Consider the following 17,530-nt stretch of genomic DNA (forward strand, 5'->3'; position numbering starts at 1 on the left):
TATCAGGGAAGATATTACAGCAGTGCTTTGGCAGGATAGATTAGAGGGCTCGTCTAGGGAGGCTATTTGGGTGGAACTGAGAAATGGGAAAGGGGTAGCAACACTTATAGGGGTGTATTATAGACCGCCAAATGGGGAGCGAGAATTGGAAGAGCAAATATGTAAGGAGATTGCAGATATTAGTAGTAAGCACAAGGTAGTGATTGTGGGAGATTTCAATTTTCCACACATAGACTGGGAAACACATTCTGTAAATGGGCTGGATGGGTTGGAGTTTGTAAAATGTGTGCAGGATAGTTTTTTGCAGCAATACATAGAAGTACCTACTAGAGAAGGGGCGGTGCTGGACCTCCTGTTAGGAAATGAGACGGGTCAGGTGGCAGAGGTATGCGTTGGGGAACAGTTCGGGACCAGTGATCACAATACCATTAGTTTCAATATAATTATGGAGAGGGTCAGAACTGGACCTAGGGTTGAGATTTTTGATTGGAGAAAGGCTAACTTTGAGGAGATGCGAAAGGATTTAAAAGAAGTAAATTGGGACAGTTTGTTTTATGGGAAAGATGTGGAAGAGAAATGGAAGACATTTAAAGGTGAAATTTTAAGAGTACAGAATCTTTATGTCCCTGTTCGGTTGAAAGGAAATAGTAAAAATTGGAAAGAGCCATGGTTTTCAAGGGAAATTGGACACTTGGTTCGGAAAAAGAGAGAGATCTACAATATTTATAGGCAGCATGGAGTAAATGAGGTGCTTGAGGAGTATAAAGAATGTAAAAAGAATCTTAAGAAAGAAATTAGAAAAGCTAAAAGAAGATATGAGGTTGCTTTGGCAAGTAAGGTGAAAGTAAATCCAAAGGGTTTCTACAGCTATATTAATAGCAAAAGGATAACGAGGGATAAAATTGGTCCATTAGAGAGTCAGAGTGGACAGCTATCTGCAGAGCCAAAAGAGATGGGGGAGATATTGAACAATTTCTTTTCTTCGGTATTCACCAAGGAGAAGGATATTGAATTATGTGAGGTAAGGGAAACAAGTAGAGTAGCTATGGACACTATGAGATTCAAAGAAGAGGAAGTACATACTTTTGAGAAATATAAAAGTGGATAAGTCTCCAGGTCTGGACAGGATATTCCCTAGGACATTGAGGGAAGTTAGGGTAGAAATAGCAGGGGCTATGACAGAAATATTTCAAATGTCATTAGAAACGGGAATAGTGCCGGAGGATTGGCGTACTGCGCATGTTGTTCCATTGTTTAAAAAGGGGTTTAAGAGTAAACCTAGCAATTATAGACCTGTTAGTTTGACGTCAGTGGTGGGCAAATTAATGGAAAGGATACTTAGAGATAATATATATAAGCATCTGGATAAACAGGGTCTGATTAGGAACAGTCAACATGGATTTGTGCCTGGAAGGTCGTGTTTGACTAATCTTCTTGAATTTTTTGAAGAGGTTACTCGGGAAATTGATGAGGATAAAGCAGTGGATGTTGTATATATGGACTTCAGTAAGGCCTTTGACAAGGTTCCTCACGGAAGGTTGGTTAAGAAGGTTCAATTGTTGGGTATTAATGGTGGAGTAGCAAGATGGATTCAACAGTGGCTGAATGGGAGATGCCAGAGAGTAATGGTGGATGGTTGTTTGTCAGGTTGGAGGCCAGTGACTAATGGGGTGCCACAGGGATCTGTGTTGGGTGCACTGTTGTTTGTCATGTACATCAATGATCTGGATGATGGTGTGGTAAATTGGATTAGTAAGTATGCAGATGATACTAAGATAGGTGGGGTTGTGGATAATGAAATAGATTTTCAAAGTCTACAGAGAGATTTATGCCAGTTGGAAGAGTGGGCTGAAAGATGGCAGGTGGAGTTTAATGCTGATAAGTGTGAGGTGCTACATCTTGGCAGGACAAATCAAAATAGGACGTATATGGTAAATGGTAGGGAATTGAAGAATGCAGGTGAACAGAGGGATCTGGGAATAACTGTGCACAGTTCCCTGAAAGTGGAATCTCATGTAGATAGGGCAGAAGGTTAAGGGGGGACTTGATAGAGGTCTTTAAAATGATGAGAGGGATAGACAGAGTTGACGTGGATAAGCTTTTCCCACTGAGAGTAGGGAAGATTCAAACAAGGGGACATGACTTGAGAATTAATGGACAGAAGTTTAGGGGTAACATGAGGGGGAACTTCTTTACTCAGAGAGTGGTGGCTGTGTGGAATGAGCTTCCAGTGAAGGTGGTGGAGGCAGGTTCATTTTTATCATTTAAAAATAAATTGGATAGTTATATGGACGGGAAAGGAATGGAGGGTTATGGTCTGAGCGCAGGTAGATGGGACTGGGGGAGAATACGTGTTCGGCACGGACTAGAAGGGTCGAGATGGCCTGTTTCCGTGCTGTAATTGTTATATGGTTATAAGGTGTCAAATTAAACTTCTTTTTATGCTTTATCTGATGGGATAAATTGCAGACTTGATTTTTAAAATCTCAAAATTTTGTGACATTGCTAATCAAAGCCAATCAATGCCGCCACCAATACCAAACTATTTGGTTTGAATTTGAACGGGAAGCCGTTGGCCGTGCGCGCCATGCCCAAGAACTGCGCGGTGAGGGAGTGCACGTGGCACGCGGGCCAGCTGGCGGCGGACAACAGGAGTATCAGCTTCTACAAATGAGTGGCCCGGGGGCTGGTCATGGCCCCGACCGGAGACTGATGGGTGTGGGTGAGGATGGGTTTGTGGGGTTGCGTGAGGGTGTGTGGATATGAGGAGGCGTGTGAGAGTGGGTGAGTGCGTGGTGAGAGTGTGGATGTGGGTGAGGTGTCGTGTGAGGGTAAAGGTGTGCGTGTGTGTGAATGGGTGTGTGGCTGGGGGTGGGTGAGGATGTGGGGATATGAGCGAGTAGCAGGGCTGCCAACATTGGGTGAGAGGTGAGAGTGAGAAATTGCGATGGTGTGCAGCATCCGAGGAAGTGGGGGGGAGGGGGGTTGGGAGGGCGGTGTCCCCCCTCCCACGGTAGGAAGTTTTCGCATTTTTCAGTTTGAAATTGTGGAATCTGGTGCATTCTTTTAACTTACACTTGATGCAACATTTATGCTTCAAATTGGATTAGGTGTGAATAAGGTTAGGCTCAACTACATTCCTAATTACATTTCACAGTAGAGCCAGTCTGATCAACAGGTGCAGCACATACAATACAATACAATATCATTTATTTGTCATTTGAACCTCACATGAGGTTCAAACGAAATTTGGTTTATTCCTTAGTATGACCTTAGTATATTCATGTATGGAAATCAGATTATAATTCATGCTGTTATGCATATATAGAGAAACAAAAACATAGAAACGAGGCAAGAGGAGTCAGACTTCCATCACTGCTCTGCACAAATAAATCAATTAACCTTACCCTTTGACTATAGAAACAAGATGAAAATAATGCCACATATTCAACCGTATATGCTTCAATGAAATTAAGATATATATGTAAAACATATATATGGAAACAGGCCCTTCGGCCCACCAAGTCGACACTGATCGCAATCTATCATACACCAGTTGTATCCTACACGCCAGGGACAATTTACAGAAGCCAATTAACCTACAAACCTGCACTTCTTTCAGATGTGGGAGAATCTGGAATTTCCACAGAAAACCATGTGGTCATAAGGAGAATGTACAAATACTGTACAGACAGCACCTGAAGTGAGGATCAAATCTGTGTCTGTGGTGCTGCAAGGCAGCAACTCTACCGCTGCGCCACCGTGCCACCCCATTAATTTTTTTCTGTAATATTTATTATGGTGACGCATCAATAAAGATGAACACATGATTCTGATTTCTGCCTTTAGTTGGATAACACACATCTCCAGTCATTGTGTTTTATGGCTGGTTTTCAACCTCTTCAGTCTGAAGGTCTCGACCTGAAACATCACCTATTCTCAGAGATGCCTGTCCTGCTGAGTTATTCCAGTTTTTAGTGTCTATCTTCAGTTTAAACCTCCATCTGCAGTTCCTTCTTACACTCTTTATTAAGCGAAACAGGTCCTATTCTCATAATATTATTCACCTCAAATAAGTATTTTCTTCACCTCTGTTGCTGCAGAGAATACAATCCCAGTTATCAAATCTTTCTTCAAAGTGAAACAAAAATTCCAGCTTTGCCAATATGTTCATAAATCGCTCCTGGATCCTCTCCAGAGCAATTGCACCCTTTCTACAGTGTGTCATAGTCTTACAGTATGGAAACAGGCCCTTCATCCCAACTTGTCCATGCAGATCAAGATGCCCCATCTAAACTAGTCCCATTTACCCGTATCCCTTTAAACCTTGTGTGTGCCAGTGTGTGTGTAAGGATGTGTGTTAGGTTGTGTGTGAGTGTGTGTGTTAGGTTGTGTGTGAGTGTGTGTCAGTGAAGCGGCGACAACACCCGAAGTGTGCGGAGACTTGGCGATGCCCGGGGAGCGTTTCCCTCCCCACCCTCCCCGGGAATGCGGGCTGGCCCAGGTGCTCTGTGTCCAGCTGGGGTCCGGGGGAGGTGAGGGTCAGTGACCCGGGGGAGGTGAGGGTCAGTGACCCGGGGGAGGTGAGGGTCAGTGACACGGGGGGTCGGGTATCGGAGCGCAGCTATAGCCCGAGATTCATCCCCGCGGCTCCGGAGGCGGCACCGACGCCCCCACACACCCGGTCCGCTCCTGGCTCCGGAGTCTAATTGGCTTCTGTAAACAAAGAGTCGCCGGAGGTGAGGGTGGGAGGTGTGAGCGATGCCTCATCTTTTGCTCGATCTTTACGGGGAACTCGCCGACAAAAAAAAACTATTCTCATTGGTGAGTGTGCGGTGTGTGACTTTATGCATATATGTTTTTTAAATATTTTTTTGAGCGTGAGAACTTGTCATCAGCGTGAGAATTTCCTCAAATGCGTTAGTCTCACGCTCAATGCGTTCGAGTTGGCAGCCCTGTCGGCGAGTAGGTGCAAGAGTGGAGGGCTCTCCCGCCAGACCAGACCCAGCAGGACAGCAGCAGCCCATTCGGCCCCAACAGAGGGTGGCCATTCGATAATCTGGCATCGTGTGGTTTTAGTGTCAAACTGGCCGGTTCCCTGGGCTATTGGATGTTGTCCAAACTCAGTGTTTCAATGGTACTTTATTGTCACATATATCTAAGCACAGTGAAATTATTTTTGCATCCAGTTCAGTGGCAATTCTACTATACATCAAGTATAAGAGTGCAAGACTGTACACCAGAATAAGTATATAAGTGTTGCATGGTTTATGTACCCTTTAAGTCTGAATTATTAAGTTGGCCATACAGTTCAAATATTTTCAGAGAACCTATTTATTATAGACGGAGAGAGAAACATGAAAGCAGTTGAACCCTGCCACTGGTCACAAATGCACACATGGTCCATTGGGAGGTTTTACAGGGATATGGGTCAAACGTGGCAAATGAGACTAGTTTAGTTGGGGCATCTTATTTGGCATGGATGAGTTGGGCTAAGGGACTTGTTTCTGTGCTGTGTGGCTCTATTGCTGATCCCTGGAGCTGTAGATGAAACCCTGGCTTCACACTCTCGACTGATAGGAGCAGAATTAGGCCATTTGGCCCATCAGGTCTACACTGTCATACAACCATGGCTGATCTATCCCTCTCATCTAACCCCATTCTCCTGCCCTCCCCATAACCCCTGACACCTGTACCCTGAATCTGGTTTTCACGTGGGTCCAAGTTAATTTTAAGTTAAAAATAGTGTGCGGGTGGATAGGACAAAGGGAATATCTCTGGGTAGGTGAGATTGTCATCCAGGTGATTCCAATGTTCATGATGGCATCTGGTAAACACTTTAATGAAGATGGTTTAGGTGTATTATTGTAATGTACACGGAGGTACCCTGAAAGCTTTGTTTTGCATGCTATTCAATCAGATAAGATAATACTACGCTATACAATTATTTAGGAGCTGTGAATGCATACCGGGGCATGCGTACCGCTTCGTTGCCTGAAGTCTATCACTAACTCCTTAGTCTTGCAGACATTGGGAGAAGGGAGCTGACAACGCATCCTTGCCGAGCACCAGTATTGAGGATTATCGTAGAGGATGATTTGTATACTTTCTACACACCAGGGGCAATTTACAGCAGGCAATTAACCTTCAACCCTGCACAACCTGCGCATCTTTAGGATGTGGGTGGAAACCAGAGCACTCGGAGAAAACCCATGTGGGCACTGGGAGAACGTCCAAACTACACACAGAAGGCATCCGAGGTGAGGATGAACCCGGGTCTCTGGGGTGCTGTGATGCAACCCAATTGTTTGCTTTAACATGGAGCATCTATAGAACTTTGTAGAAGTTAAGAATATAAGGCATGCTTAAAAAATGAGATCTGAGTGGCACAGATGGAAATGAGAACAAAATAAGTTCATTGGACTCATTTTCAAATAACCACTGACTTCCACGAACATATTGTATCTGCCAGATACAATTTCTAGTCAATCTGCAGAGGTTGAACTCTGAGCAAACCAGAAAGTACTGGAGGAAATTAATATATTTCCGGGCTGAGAGAGGGCGTTCCCACCCCACGTTTATCTCCTGCTATACTATATAAGAGATACTACAAAATACTCGTAAGTTCAATTCGTGGCTCAGAATCGCCGGAGCAGAAAGAAGGAAGCAGAGAGCCAGCAAGATGACGAACCATCTGCCCATCTATAACCCGGTAGGAAGCAGCAATCCCACCCTGTTAGACCCTGTCGTTGTTTTGTTAATTGGTTGTTTTCCCATACAATGTCCGCGGCGATTATTTCATTATTTCTCCCACTTTTTAGGATATTGAGCCGAAGGCTCAAATGGGGATGAGGGTTTGGATGAGGTTCTGGGTTATTGGAGAAGCGTGGTAGAGCTGGGGAACGCAGGGAGTAGGAGCGAGGGAGGCAGGGCTGCCAACATTGGGTGAGAGTTGGGAGTGAGAAATTGTGAGAGACCAAGCCCGAGGGAGCATAGCGACCGGGGTAGGGGGGGGGGGGGGGGGGGGGGGGGGGGGGGGGGGGGGGGGGGGGGGGGGAGGGGAGGGGGAGAGGGCGTCCCCCTCCCATTGGTACGGAACATTTGCATTTTACAGCTTGAAATTGTGCAATATGGTGAGGGAGTGGAGCAACCGAGTGAGGAGAGGGTGTGGAAAAAGGGTGTGTCCCCTCCCAGGGTAGGAACTTTTTGAAATTTGATGTATTCAAATCATGTTTTAGTGCACTGCAGAAGTATGATTTCAATGTTTTTTGTATGAAGTATTTTTAAGAGGTAACTTTTTAAGGGGTAACTTTATCCACACAAAGGGTGATGGGTGTATGGAACAAGCTGCCAGAGGAGGTAATTGAGGCAGGGAACATCCCAACATTTAAGAAAAAGTTGAACTGATACATGGATAGGACAGGTTTGGAGGTATGGACCAAAAGCAGGTAGCGTAGCTGGGACATGTTGGCGGGTGTGGGCAAGTTGTGCCAAAGGGCCTGTTTTCACATTGTATCACTATGACTACATTATACCTCCACCATGCATGATGCTTCAAAATCAAGTGGTCGAGTTTTATTGCCATATACTCAAGCCTGGAAAACTTAGAAAATAGGTGCAGGAATAGGCCATCGGTCCTTCGAGCCAGCACTGCCATTCAATATGATCATGGCTATTCATCTAAAATCAGCACCTCTTTCCTGTTTTTTCCCCATATCCCTTGATGTCGTTAGCCCCAATAACTAAATGTAACTCTCTCTTGAAAACATCCAGTGAATTGGCCTGCACTGCCTTCTGTGGCAGAGAAATCCTCAGATTCACAACTCTCTGCGTGAAGAAAGTTTGTTCTCATCTCAGTCCTAACTGGCCCCCCCTTTATTTTTAAACTGTGACCCATGGTTCTGAAAAGCCCCCAACATCGGGAACATTTTCCTGCAGTTACAGTAAGTGAAAATCTAGCAAGCAAGCAGGATGCTTTCACCAACCACCCCCATTTGAAGTCCACTATCTTCCACCGTTTCTTCCCAGTGCTTGGTACTTACTTCCAGCAGCCACTGGTTGTCCTCCAGGATGCACCGAGCCGCAGCCTGATCCATGCCGGTCACCTGGGCAAATTCGGCACAGAGACTCTCAAAGCAGCGGCGCAATGCTTCGACGCCTCCGACGGCCCGGGACTCTTGCACTGAGGCTGCTCCATGGCCGGAGCTGCAGTGAGCAACTCGCCAGCCCCGCTCCCCGTCCGCATCTGTCCCCGCCGCTGCTTCTGCTTCCAACACCCGCGGCCCATGCAGTTGATATGAGTTTTGACATTTTCGTTGATCACAGAATTTCTCACAACAGAGCGAGAGAAATTTGTGATCAGCGTTAGAATTTGGTGAAATGCGTGATTCTCACGCTCAATGGATGGGAGTTGGCAGCCCTGCCTCTACCCCCCCCCTCTCTCTCCTCTCTCTGTCCCCCTCTCTCTTTCCTCTCTCTCTCCCACTCTCTCCCTCCCCTCTCTCTCCACCTCTTTCTCTCCCCTCTCTCTCTCTCTCCCACCTCACTCTCATCCCTCTCTCCTCTCAAGCCCCCCCCTCTCTCCCCCTCTATCTCTCCCCTCCCCCTCTCTCTCACCTCTCTCCTCTCACCCCCTCTCTCTCCCCTCTCTCACCTTCCCTCTCCCCACTCTCTCTCCCCACTCTCTCTCCCCACTCTCTCTCCCCACTCTCTCTCCCCCCTCTCTCTCCCTCTCTTCCCCTCTCTCTCTCCACTCTCTCCCTCCCACCTCACTCTCCCCCCGCTCTCTCATCTCCTCTCTCCCCTCTCCCTCTTTCCCCTAACTCCCTCTCCCCTTTCTTCTCTCTCCCCCCCTCTTCTCTCTCATCTCTCTCCCCCTCGCTTCCCCCTCTCTTTCTCCCCCTCTCTATCTCCCCTCTCCACACTCTCCCCTCTCTCTCTTCCCTCTCTCTGTCACTCCTCTCACCTCTCTCTCTTCCCCCCTCTCTCTCATCTATCTCTCCTCCTCTCTCTCCCCATTTCTCCCTCCCACCTCACTCTCCCACTGGCTCTCTCCCCTCTCTCTTTCTCCTCTGTCTCTCTCCTCTTTCTCTTTCCCCGTTTCTCTTTCCCCCTCTCCCACTTCCCCCTCTCTCCCATTCTCTCCTCCCTCTCTCTCTTCCCTCTCCCTCTTCCCTCTCCCCCCTCTCTCTCCCCCCTCTCTCCCACCTCACTCTCCCACCTCACTTTCCCCCCTCTCTCTCCCCTACCTCTCCTCCCCTCTCTCCACCCCTCTCCCTCTTCTCTCTCTCCATTCACTCCCCCTCTGTCTCTCCCCTCTCTCTCCTCTCACCCCCCCCCCCTCTCTCTCCCCCCCTGTCTCCTTCCCATCTCTCTCTCCACCTCCCTTTGAGAGTCTGTCCCTTCGGCACGGAGACTCTAGCGGCAGCGGCGCAACGCTTCTTACGCCTCCGACGGCCCGGGACTTGCACTGCTCCATGGCCGGAGCTGCAGCGAGCGACTCGCTAGCCCCGCAAACACTCGACAGTCCCGCAAACACTCGCCAGTCCCGGCTCCCCGCATCTGTTTCCGCCGCTGGTTCTGTTCCCATCCCTCCCTCAGCCCCGGCTCTCCAACACCCGCGGACCATGCAGTTTATCCGAGTTTTGACATTTTCGTTGATCACAGAATTTCTCGCCACAGAGCGTGAGAAATTTCTGATCAGCGTGAGATCGTGAGTTTGCTTGAGGGCGTGATTCGCATGCTCAAAGCGTGAGAATTGGCAGCCCTGGAGACAGGGAAAGTAAGGGAATTGAGAGAGTGATAGTGAGAGGGAAGAGAGTCAGAGGGACTTAGGATGTGAGAGATCCTAAGTGGCGGAGCTGCCTTAGCAGCTGCGGCTCGCCTGCAGTCCGTCTGTTTTTTTATTTTTTGTTGTTGTCCTTTTAGTTTTAGTTAATTTTGGTTTATTAGGTTGTGTATGTGTGTGGGGGGGGGGGGGGGGGGGGAAGAAAAATGTTTTTGGTCTCTTCCTTCGGGGGATGCAACTTTTCTTGTCGTATCCCCCGTCTTCGTCTTCGTCTCCGTCTGCGCCGAATCCTAATGGCGGAGCTGGCGGCCTCGGGGCTGTGGCAGCGTTCCGGTGTTCCGCCGGCAGCGGCGACCCGACCTCGGTGCTGTGGCAGCGTTCCGATGTTCGGCCGGCAGCGGCGACCCGACCTCGGCGCTGTGGCAGCGGCGGCGTTCCGGAGACCCGACCTCGGAACTGTGGTGGCGTTCCGGCGGCGGACCTGACTTCGGAGGCTTGGCCGCGGGCCAGTGGACGACATCGTTGGGAGCTCGCAGGTTACAGGTTGGTGACCTGTTTTTCCGGAGCTCCCGCAACATCAGCTGCATCCGCTGGACTGGAGGGCGGCAGCTTCGACCACCCCGGGCCGCGGAGTTTGAACCGGACCATTCGCAGCACTTGGATTCAGCCGCGGGACTGACGTATGGCCCTGTCTCACGGTGCGAGGTGACCCCGAGTGAAAGACTCGTGGTTGTGTACGAGATTCCAAGTTTATGATCAAGAGTTTAACCGAGTTCCCAAGGGTATGACTAAGTTTGCCGTTTACTTCTCATTTCTGCGATGTTCCAAGTTCCTCCCGAGTTTTGAAGTTTCTCTCCCGAGTTACTCTTGAGCCAACTGTGAATGAAGGCCTGTTTTATGTATCAAATAGAGGAACTGGACAGCATCTCATACAGTAAGTATATTCTAATTCAGTATTGAAAGTTATTCAATTTCAGAACTTAAAAAAACTAGGCAGGATCTCGGCCCCGCACTCGCTGCCATTGTGCAACAAGCAGGCGGTGGCGGCGAAGCAACAGTGTTAAAGAAGACAGCTCCATCCTGCGGGTTTGAGTTAAAGATAGAAATCGGCGCGGCCGCGTCTATTGATATGACCTACAAAGGGAAAATGCGCACCGTCCAGTGCTGGGATCATTCTCTGCTCTCATCTTTCTGTGTGTGCATTGGCAGGGGGAAGAGCGGTCTACCTCGCTGGAGCACAAGACCTCTGCTGCCTGCCCCTTGCAGCCATCAACTTGTTTGTTCCTTTGGTGTGCCTCATCTGCCCTGCTCCCATTCCAGCCCTGCCCCAGCTCTCTGCCCCATTCTCTTGGAAATGTCGCTTCCGACACTGTAACGAGGAGAGGTCCGGCTGGCTGGCTTGGTGGGTGGGTGGGTGAGCAGTGAGGGGGAGTGGGTACAAGCCACCGAATGCATTCTCAAATGCCGAGCAGAGCCGTGTAGAACTCACGTTTCTCTCTGCTTCATATACGTGGGAATTCCCTCAGTATGGTCACTCAGCGGGACAGGCAGCATCTCTGGAGAGAAGGAATAGGTGACGGGATGACGTTTCCAAAATTCTGCTGCGTCTTTGTGTTACCCCAGCACTGTGTGTTTACTTTATGTCAACCAGCATCTGCCCTTTCTCATGTAAGACATTATTTGTATCTGTGGCAGTTGATTGTCGCTCCCTTCACTCTCCCAGGGGGTCGGGACAGGACTGGAGTTGGGAGGGAAAGGTAGGTGGGGGGGGGGGGAGGTAGGGGAGAGGGGGGTGACTTAGTACGGGAGACAAGTGTGGGAGAGGTGTACTGACTGTGTGGGCAGACACTTTGGTAGTGGTCCATTGCCCACCAGTCTCAAAAACCGCTGTCTCCCTGTCCCTGAGATAGCAGGGGGGCGATCAAACAGCACAATACCCCCCTCCCCTTCCACGCCAACACGAAGGGCAATGATCCCAAGGCTTTAGCGTCAGAAACAGCCGGCAGGCGACAATCACCCGCCATAACGCGAGAGAGATCGTGCACTATTGTAGGTCTCCTTTGCACGTCGGTGTTTCTGTCTTTCTCCATCTCATTGTTGGCCCTGTCTGTCGCTACCCCCACCCCCACCCCTCTGCTTCCCGGCCATGTGTGTGACCCCATTCCCTCCCCTCTCCAGGTCCCTGCCCATTGCACCGGGCACGGGAGCTTCGCACCGTCTTCAGGTCGGTGATGCCAGCAGGTCAGTGCCAGTCGCCCCGGGGCAGGTGCTCGGGGACTTTCTCCCAGCGTGGCCACGGGGGGGGGGGGGGGGGGGGGGGGTGGGAGTCAGCGGGCACGCCGGCTCTGCCACACCATGGGCCGCCGCCAACCAAGCCACCCGTCCACGTCCACACGCTCGGTAGAACAGGAGCTGAGACTGCGAACACGGAAACAGGTCCTTCGGCCGAGCTTGGCCGTGCCGCCCAAGTTGGCGTCTTGCGGTAGTCCTATTTGCCTGCATGTGGCCCATAGCCCTCTAAACCCTTCCCATCCATTTATCTGTCGTTAATAACTTCAAGAAAATTCCTGCTTCAGTTTCCTGGGTCCAACTCAGAGAGAAATCTCCCCCCTTTCCAGGGTTAATCGCTCCACTGTTTATAATGCTCCCTGCATTATGAAGTCCTCGACAGTGAACCCCATGGGCAATCACTACCAAAGTGTCTGCCCACACAGTCAGTACACTTGTCTCCCGTACTAAGTCACCCCAACTCACCTTTCCCTCCCAACCAGTCCCGTCCCCCTGGGAAACTGAAGGGAGCGACAATCAACTGCCACGGATACAAATAATATAATACACAAGAAAGGGCAGATGCTGGTTGACAAAAAGTGAACACACAGTGCTGGAGTTACACAAAGACGCAGCAGAATTTTGGAAACGTCATCCCGTCACCCATTCCTTCTCTCCAGAGATGCTGCCTGTCCGCTGAGTTAAAGAGTGCCCACGGTAGACTCACGAGTCAGTAAGGTAAACTCACGGGCCACTGCGTTCTTATGAGTTTAAATGTTTCAATTTTTAACTTCAACAGTAAATTTGACTCGTGGAAAACTTCAAATATGTTTGAAATTTTTCAAGAGTTAACAAGTTTCACAGGTACCTGCTGTTAGTGCCACAAGTCGCTAAGTTGCGTCCACGAGTTCCGATGTTCCCGCTATGTTAATTGTACATGATTACCACGAGTTAAATTTGTTTTAAACTCGGGGTCACTCGTGGGTCGACTCGCACCGTGAGACAGGGGTTTTACTTACCATCACCCGGCGCGGTCACAACATCCGAAGCCTGGATTGCCTCGGCGCAGAGGGAGAACAAGGAGGGAAGAAACAAAGACTTTAAGACATGCCTTCCATCACAGTGAGGAGGTGCCTGGTGAACTCACTGGGGTGGATGTTAAATTTGTGTTTATTGTGTGTTTTTGTCATTTTTATTATATGTATGACTGCAAGGCACGATATTTCGTTCAGACCGAAAGGTCTGAATGACAATAAAGGATACTTTACTTTAGATGAGGTCAGGGGATACAAATTAAGAGAGTGAGGAACAGAGAAAGCTGGGGGAAGATTGAGTGGGACTGGGGAGAGTGAGTATTTGTGCAATTATTTTTTATCTCCACTTGCATGCACCTGTGTTTCTGACTCATTTCCCAAATGGCCCCTCTATGATGTTAAGGTTTTATCTCATTGATTGAGATGACCCTGCTTATAAAAAAAAGACTTTCTTACCATTTATCTTATCCATTTCTTTCAACAACTCAATCAATTCATCCCTTAATTTTTATTATTTTGTGGGAAAATAAAATAGTTTAACCTCACATCTAAATCCTGGAGTTTTTGAGAGATTTTCCCTCGAACACACTCTCCCTAGGATCCTATCAACTGACCCAGATTCTTCCAGTCATCTGGACACTTGGGGCAATTCACAGAGGCCAATTAATCTACCATGCTGCATGTTTTTGCGATGTGACGAAACTGGAGCACCCAAGGGAACCCCATGCATGTCAAAACCAGAGAGAACTGTCTCAGAATAAGAGGAACGGAGAAAAAAATATTCTTCACCCACAGGATGGTAAATCTTTACAATTAGGTGTATATTCAGGACAGAGATTATGGACCTGGGGATATTAAATGGATGAAGGAATATGGGGTGAATGAAGAAACATAGCATTGAGCTATAAGATCAGACATGATTGTAATGAATAGTGAAAGGGCCTACTCCTGTTTTCATTTTTTTACATTTGCATGTCATCCATGCATAAGACCTCATCATGCTGCCATATTGAATGTCGTGCAAATCTTCTTGATCCCAGTGAATTGTCTTGTTTCAAGAAACCAGCCAATTCCTCCTCTCTAGTGGATTAATCTATAGCGTTTCACCAGCAAAATATAAAAGGTCACCCATCATTTGGAAAGCAAATGTTTTGTAGGGAAATAGAGAGAGGAGTTACGAGTCAGATAGTCGGCGCCTAAACCGTCTCCCCCACCTGTGGACCCCGAGCAGGACTAAAAATAAGACCTGTTAAAGGGCAGATGAGCTTCTAGCGAGCCAACGGCCATCCACACTTCAGTAGAAGTTGCAATCACTGTCGTACATAGCATTTTACTTCGGAGTCACGTGAGTGACTACGTGAAGAACCCACTCAGCGTGCATGCGCGGCATCAACGGCAGCAGTGCAACAGCGGCTGCAGCGGGAGTTAGGCGCTCCCGCTACAGAATGAACCGGACCGTCAGGTGAGTACCCTGAGGTCGGGTTTCCATTACAGGGGAGCCTTTTTCTGCTTGTGTTTTACAGGCAGAGAAAAAGGCTCTGGAACAAAACTGTCCCCCGTTCAAGGAGGAACGTTTTCCGTCGGGGGAGGGGGGCAGCAACAGGCGGTAGGAGCGTTCACCCGGTGTTCCGCTATTCCCCGACACCGTGCCGAGCCCAGCCCGCTAGTACCTGAGCAGCGGGCTGGATGCATAGCCACCCAAAGAGGCATCCGGCAGGTGTTGCCGATTTCGGACGGGACGTCTCTCCACCCGCACGAGGGGAGAGAGAGCCGCCTGAGCCACTGGAGCGGCTCTCGGAGCAGGTGCCTGCGAGACGCGCTGCTTGAGGGGCGCTCTCGCTTCTACAAGGCACAAAAGCTCTAGAATAACAGGCGGTAGGAACAATTACCGGGCGCTCCGCTATCCCCATCACCGCGCCGAGCCCAGTCCCGCTAGTGCCTGAGCTGCGGGCTGGATGTTTAGCCATCCGAAGAGGCATCCGGCCGGTGGCTTCTGACTTGTCGGAGGGGACGTCTCTCCACCCGCATGGGAGAGAGACAGCCGCCTGAGCCCCTGGAGCGGCTCCTGGAGCAGGAGCTCCTGCGAGACACGCTACGTGAGGGGCAGTCTCGCTGGAGGGTTCAGGCATACCCTCCACAGTGCCTAGGAACTGCCCATCGCTTCCTCCTTAGTGTGGTTAGCTTTGGGGTGACCAGTGGCTGGGCTGGTCATGAAGAGGGGTCATTGGCTTAACAACATCGGGAGTATGCTTGAGGTACAGGATCAGGAAGAGCTGCTGGGTGTGGCCACTATGTGGCTCCACCACCAGCGAGATGGCTTTTCAGTCTCAACTGATGGCCAGCTTACTACCTGTTCTTTCAAAAATCTCCAAGACAGGTAGTCATGAGGCGTTGGATTTCATCACGCTTCCCCTAAATTGCATTTACTCAAAGTGGCCACCATATTGGAGGGTACATTGAGCATCGCTTTAAAAAAGCCAAAATATCAAAAAATGAATTTGATATCCCTGACGTCGGCTATCATTTTTGCATGCTCTTTCCAGAGGGTCATGGTAGTATGGCAAAACACCTGACCTACAGTTCGCAGTGCTCCGCAACTTCTCAGGAAGTTACAAAACCTGCCCTCAAAGAACGCCGACCTCACAAAAACTGGACGAAGTGTATAAAATATCGGCGCAAGAGGGCAGGGTCTGAATGAGCACCACACGTAAACCAGTCAGCAGTACCTCTAACGCGTCCACCAGGAGGGTCCACCTCATGGTACTGGTGAAAGCTCGGGTCCTGCATGCCAATCCCGTAAGCCTTTCAGGCCAAGGCCCAGAGCAGGCCCCATGGAAAATGCGCCACCCCCCAACACCACCACTACGTCAGACAACGTGCAAGACTCGTTGGACCGGCAGGAAACAGAAGAATACCCATAACCATGGAGGTAGGTGGGTCTGGTTCCTACCAACGTATAGAAAATAGGGGCTTAATACTAACAGGGGGGAGATTACACCTGTTTTAAGAAGCACGGGAGTCTATAACAAGTGATCAGTATATACTCAATGGCTTTAGTGGATACAAAATACAATTCATACTATAAAAATTGCCACCAGTTCAACCTTTACCCAAGAGGGTATTTTCCCTCTCCGTTAAAGAAACGAGAGGGACAAGCTGTACTGGTGAGACTAATTACAAAGGGTATCATGGGAAACATGAACCCTTGGAATTCGTATCAAATATTCGTCACTAAACCGAAAAAGATGGTGGATGTCGCATCATCATTGACTTAACTTTACTAAATATGGTTGTTAAGTATATACATTTCAAAATGGAAATGGTTGTTACTGCCAAACAACTAATTTCGAAAGGATACTTCATGGCAAGCATTGATCTTAAAGATGTTTACTATTTTAGTACCATTCACAAGGATCATCGCAGATACCTGAAATTTACCTGGATGGGGCAGCTATGGCAATTTAAAGCGTTACCCAATGGGAAAATAGGCAAGACCATGGAATTGACTATGTTAGCTGTATCAGCTACCAAACAGTTATTCGAAACCCTGGGATTGTCTTGCATCCAGATAAATCTAAGTTGAAGCCATCCACAATCATGGACTACTTGGGCTTCACAATTAATTCAGTCTACGTGACTGTAACTTTGCCAAGAGACAAAACAGTTGAATTGGCACAATCATGCAATAATTTAATGGTCCACGTACTCCCAACTATTCAACAAGTAACAGAGTAATTGGGAATATGGTAGCAGCATTTCCGGCTACACAATTCAGACCTTTGCACTGTCAAAACCTACAAAGAGCAAAGGTACAGGCACCACAACGACATACAGGTCATTATGATCGTGTCATGAAGTCACCCACTGAAGCAATATCATAACTACAGTGGTGGGCAAAAAATGTTTGGCATAATTTCAACCTATTATCATCACTAACAAGTAGTTAGTAAGCTAAATACAGTGGCAGACACCAGGTCACGTAATTTAATGACAATGGATGTTAAACCCCAAATAATTTGCAAAAGTTATCCTGCAATATGGCACGCCAGATATCGATTTATTTGCATCCAGGCTAAATCACCAGGTACCTATGTATGTCGCTTGGGAACCAGACCCTGAGGCAGCAGCGGTAGATGCGTTCGCGCTGGATTGGGGAAATTCTTCTTCTATGCATTTCCTCCCTTCTGCCTCATCAGTTGGGGACTACGCACAATACAAATGGACTCTGCTTCAGGTATTTTGATAGTACCCGACTGGCCTACACAGCCATGGTTCCCAAAACTCCATGACATGGTTGTTGAAACTCCGATGGTATCCCCAGTGACCCAGAGTTATTAACACCCAGTGTCGGGCACAAGCCACCCGTGCCATGAGAATCAAACTCCTGGGTTGCAGATTCTGCACAAACCACTTCTGGGTCTGGGATTATCAGAACAAACCA

The 17,530-nt window shown here is 48.6% G+C and overlaps 1 protein-coding gene across 1 annotated transcript in view; it reads left to right on the forward strand.

The window, feature by feature from the left end:
* Positions 1–17,530, forward strand: part of LOC116986075 — a 77,832-nt gene that overhangs the window by 30,927 nt on the left and 29,375 nt on the right. The window contains exons 4-6 of the mRNA XM_033041255.1: positions 2,516–2,654; positions 10,997–11,189; positions 11,966–12,028. Of these exons, the coding sequence (XP_032897146.1) occupies positions 2,516–2,654; positions 10,997–11,189; positions 11,966–12,028 (395 nt within the window). The remainder of the gene's footprint in view (positions 1–2,515; positions 2,655–10,996; positions 11,190–11,965; positions 12,029–17,530) is intronic.

This window comes from Amblyraja radiata, chromosome 23 (assembly GCF_010909765.2).
Source record: "Amblyraja radiata isolate CabotCenter1 chromosome 23, sAmbRad1.1.pri, whole genome shotgun sequence".
Taxonomy (NCBI): domain Eukaryota; kingdom Metazoa; phylum Chordata; class Chondrichthyes; order Rajiformes; family Rajidae; genus Amblyraja; species Amblyraja radiata.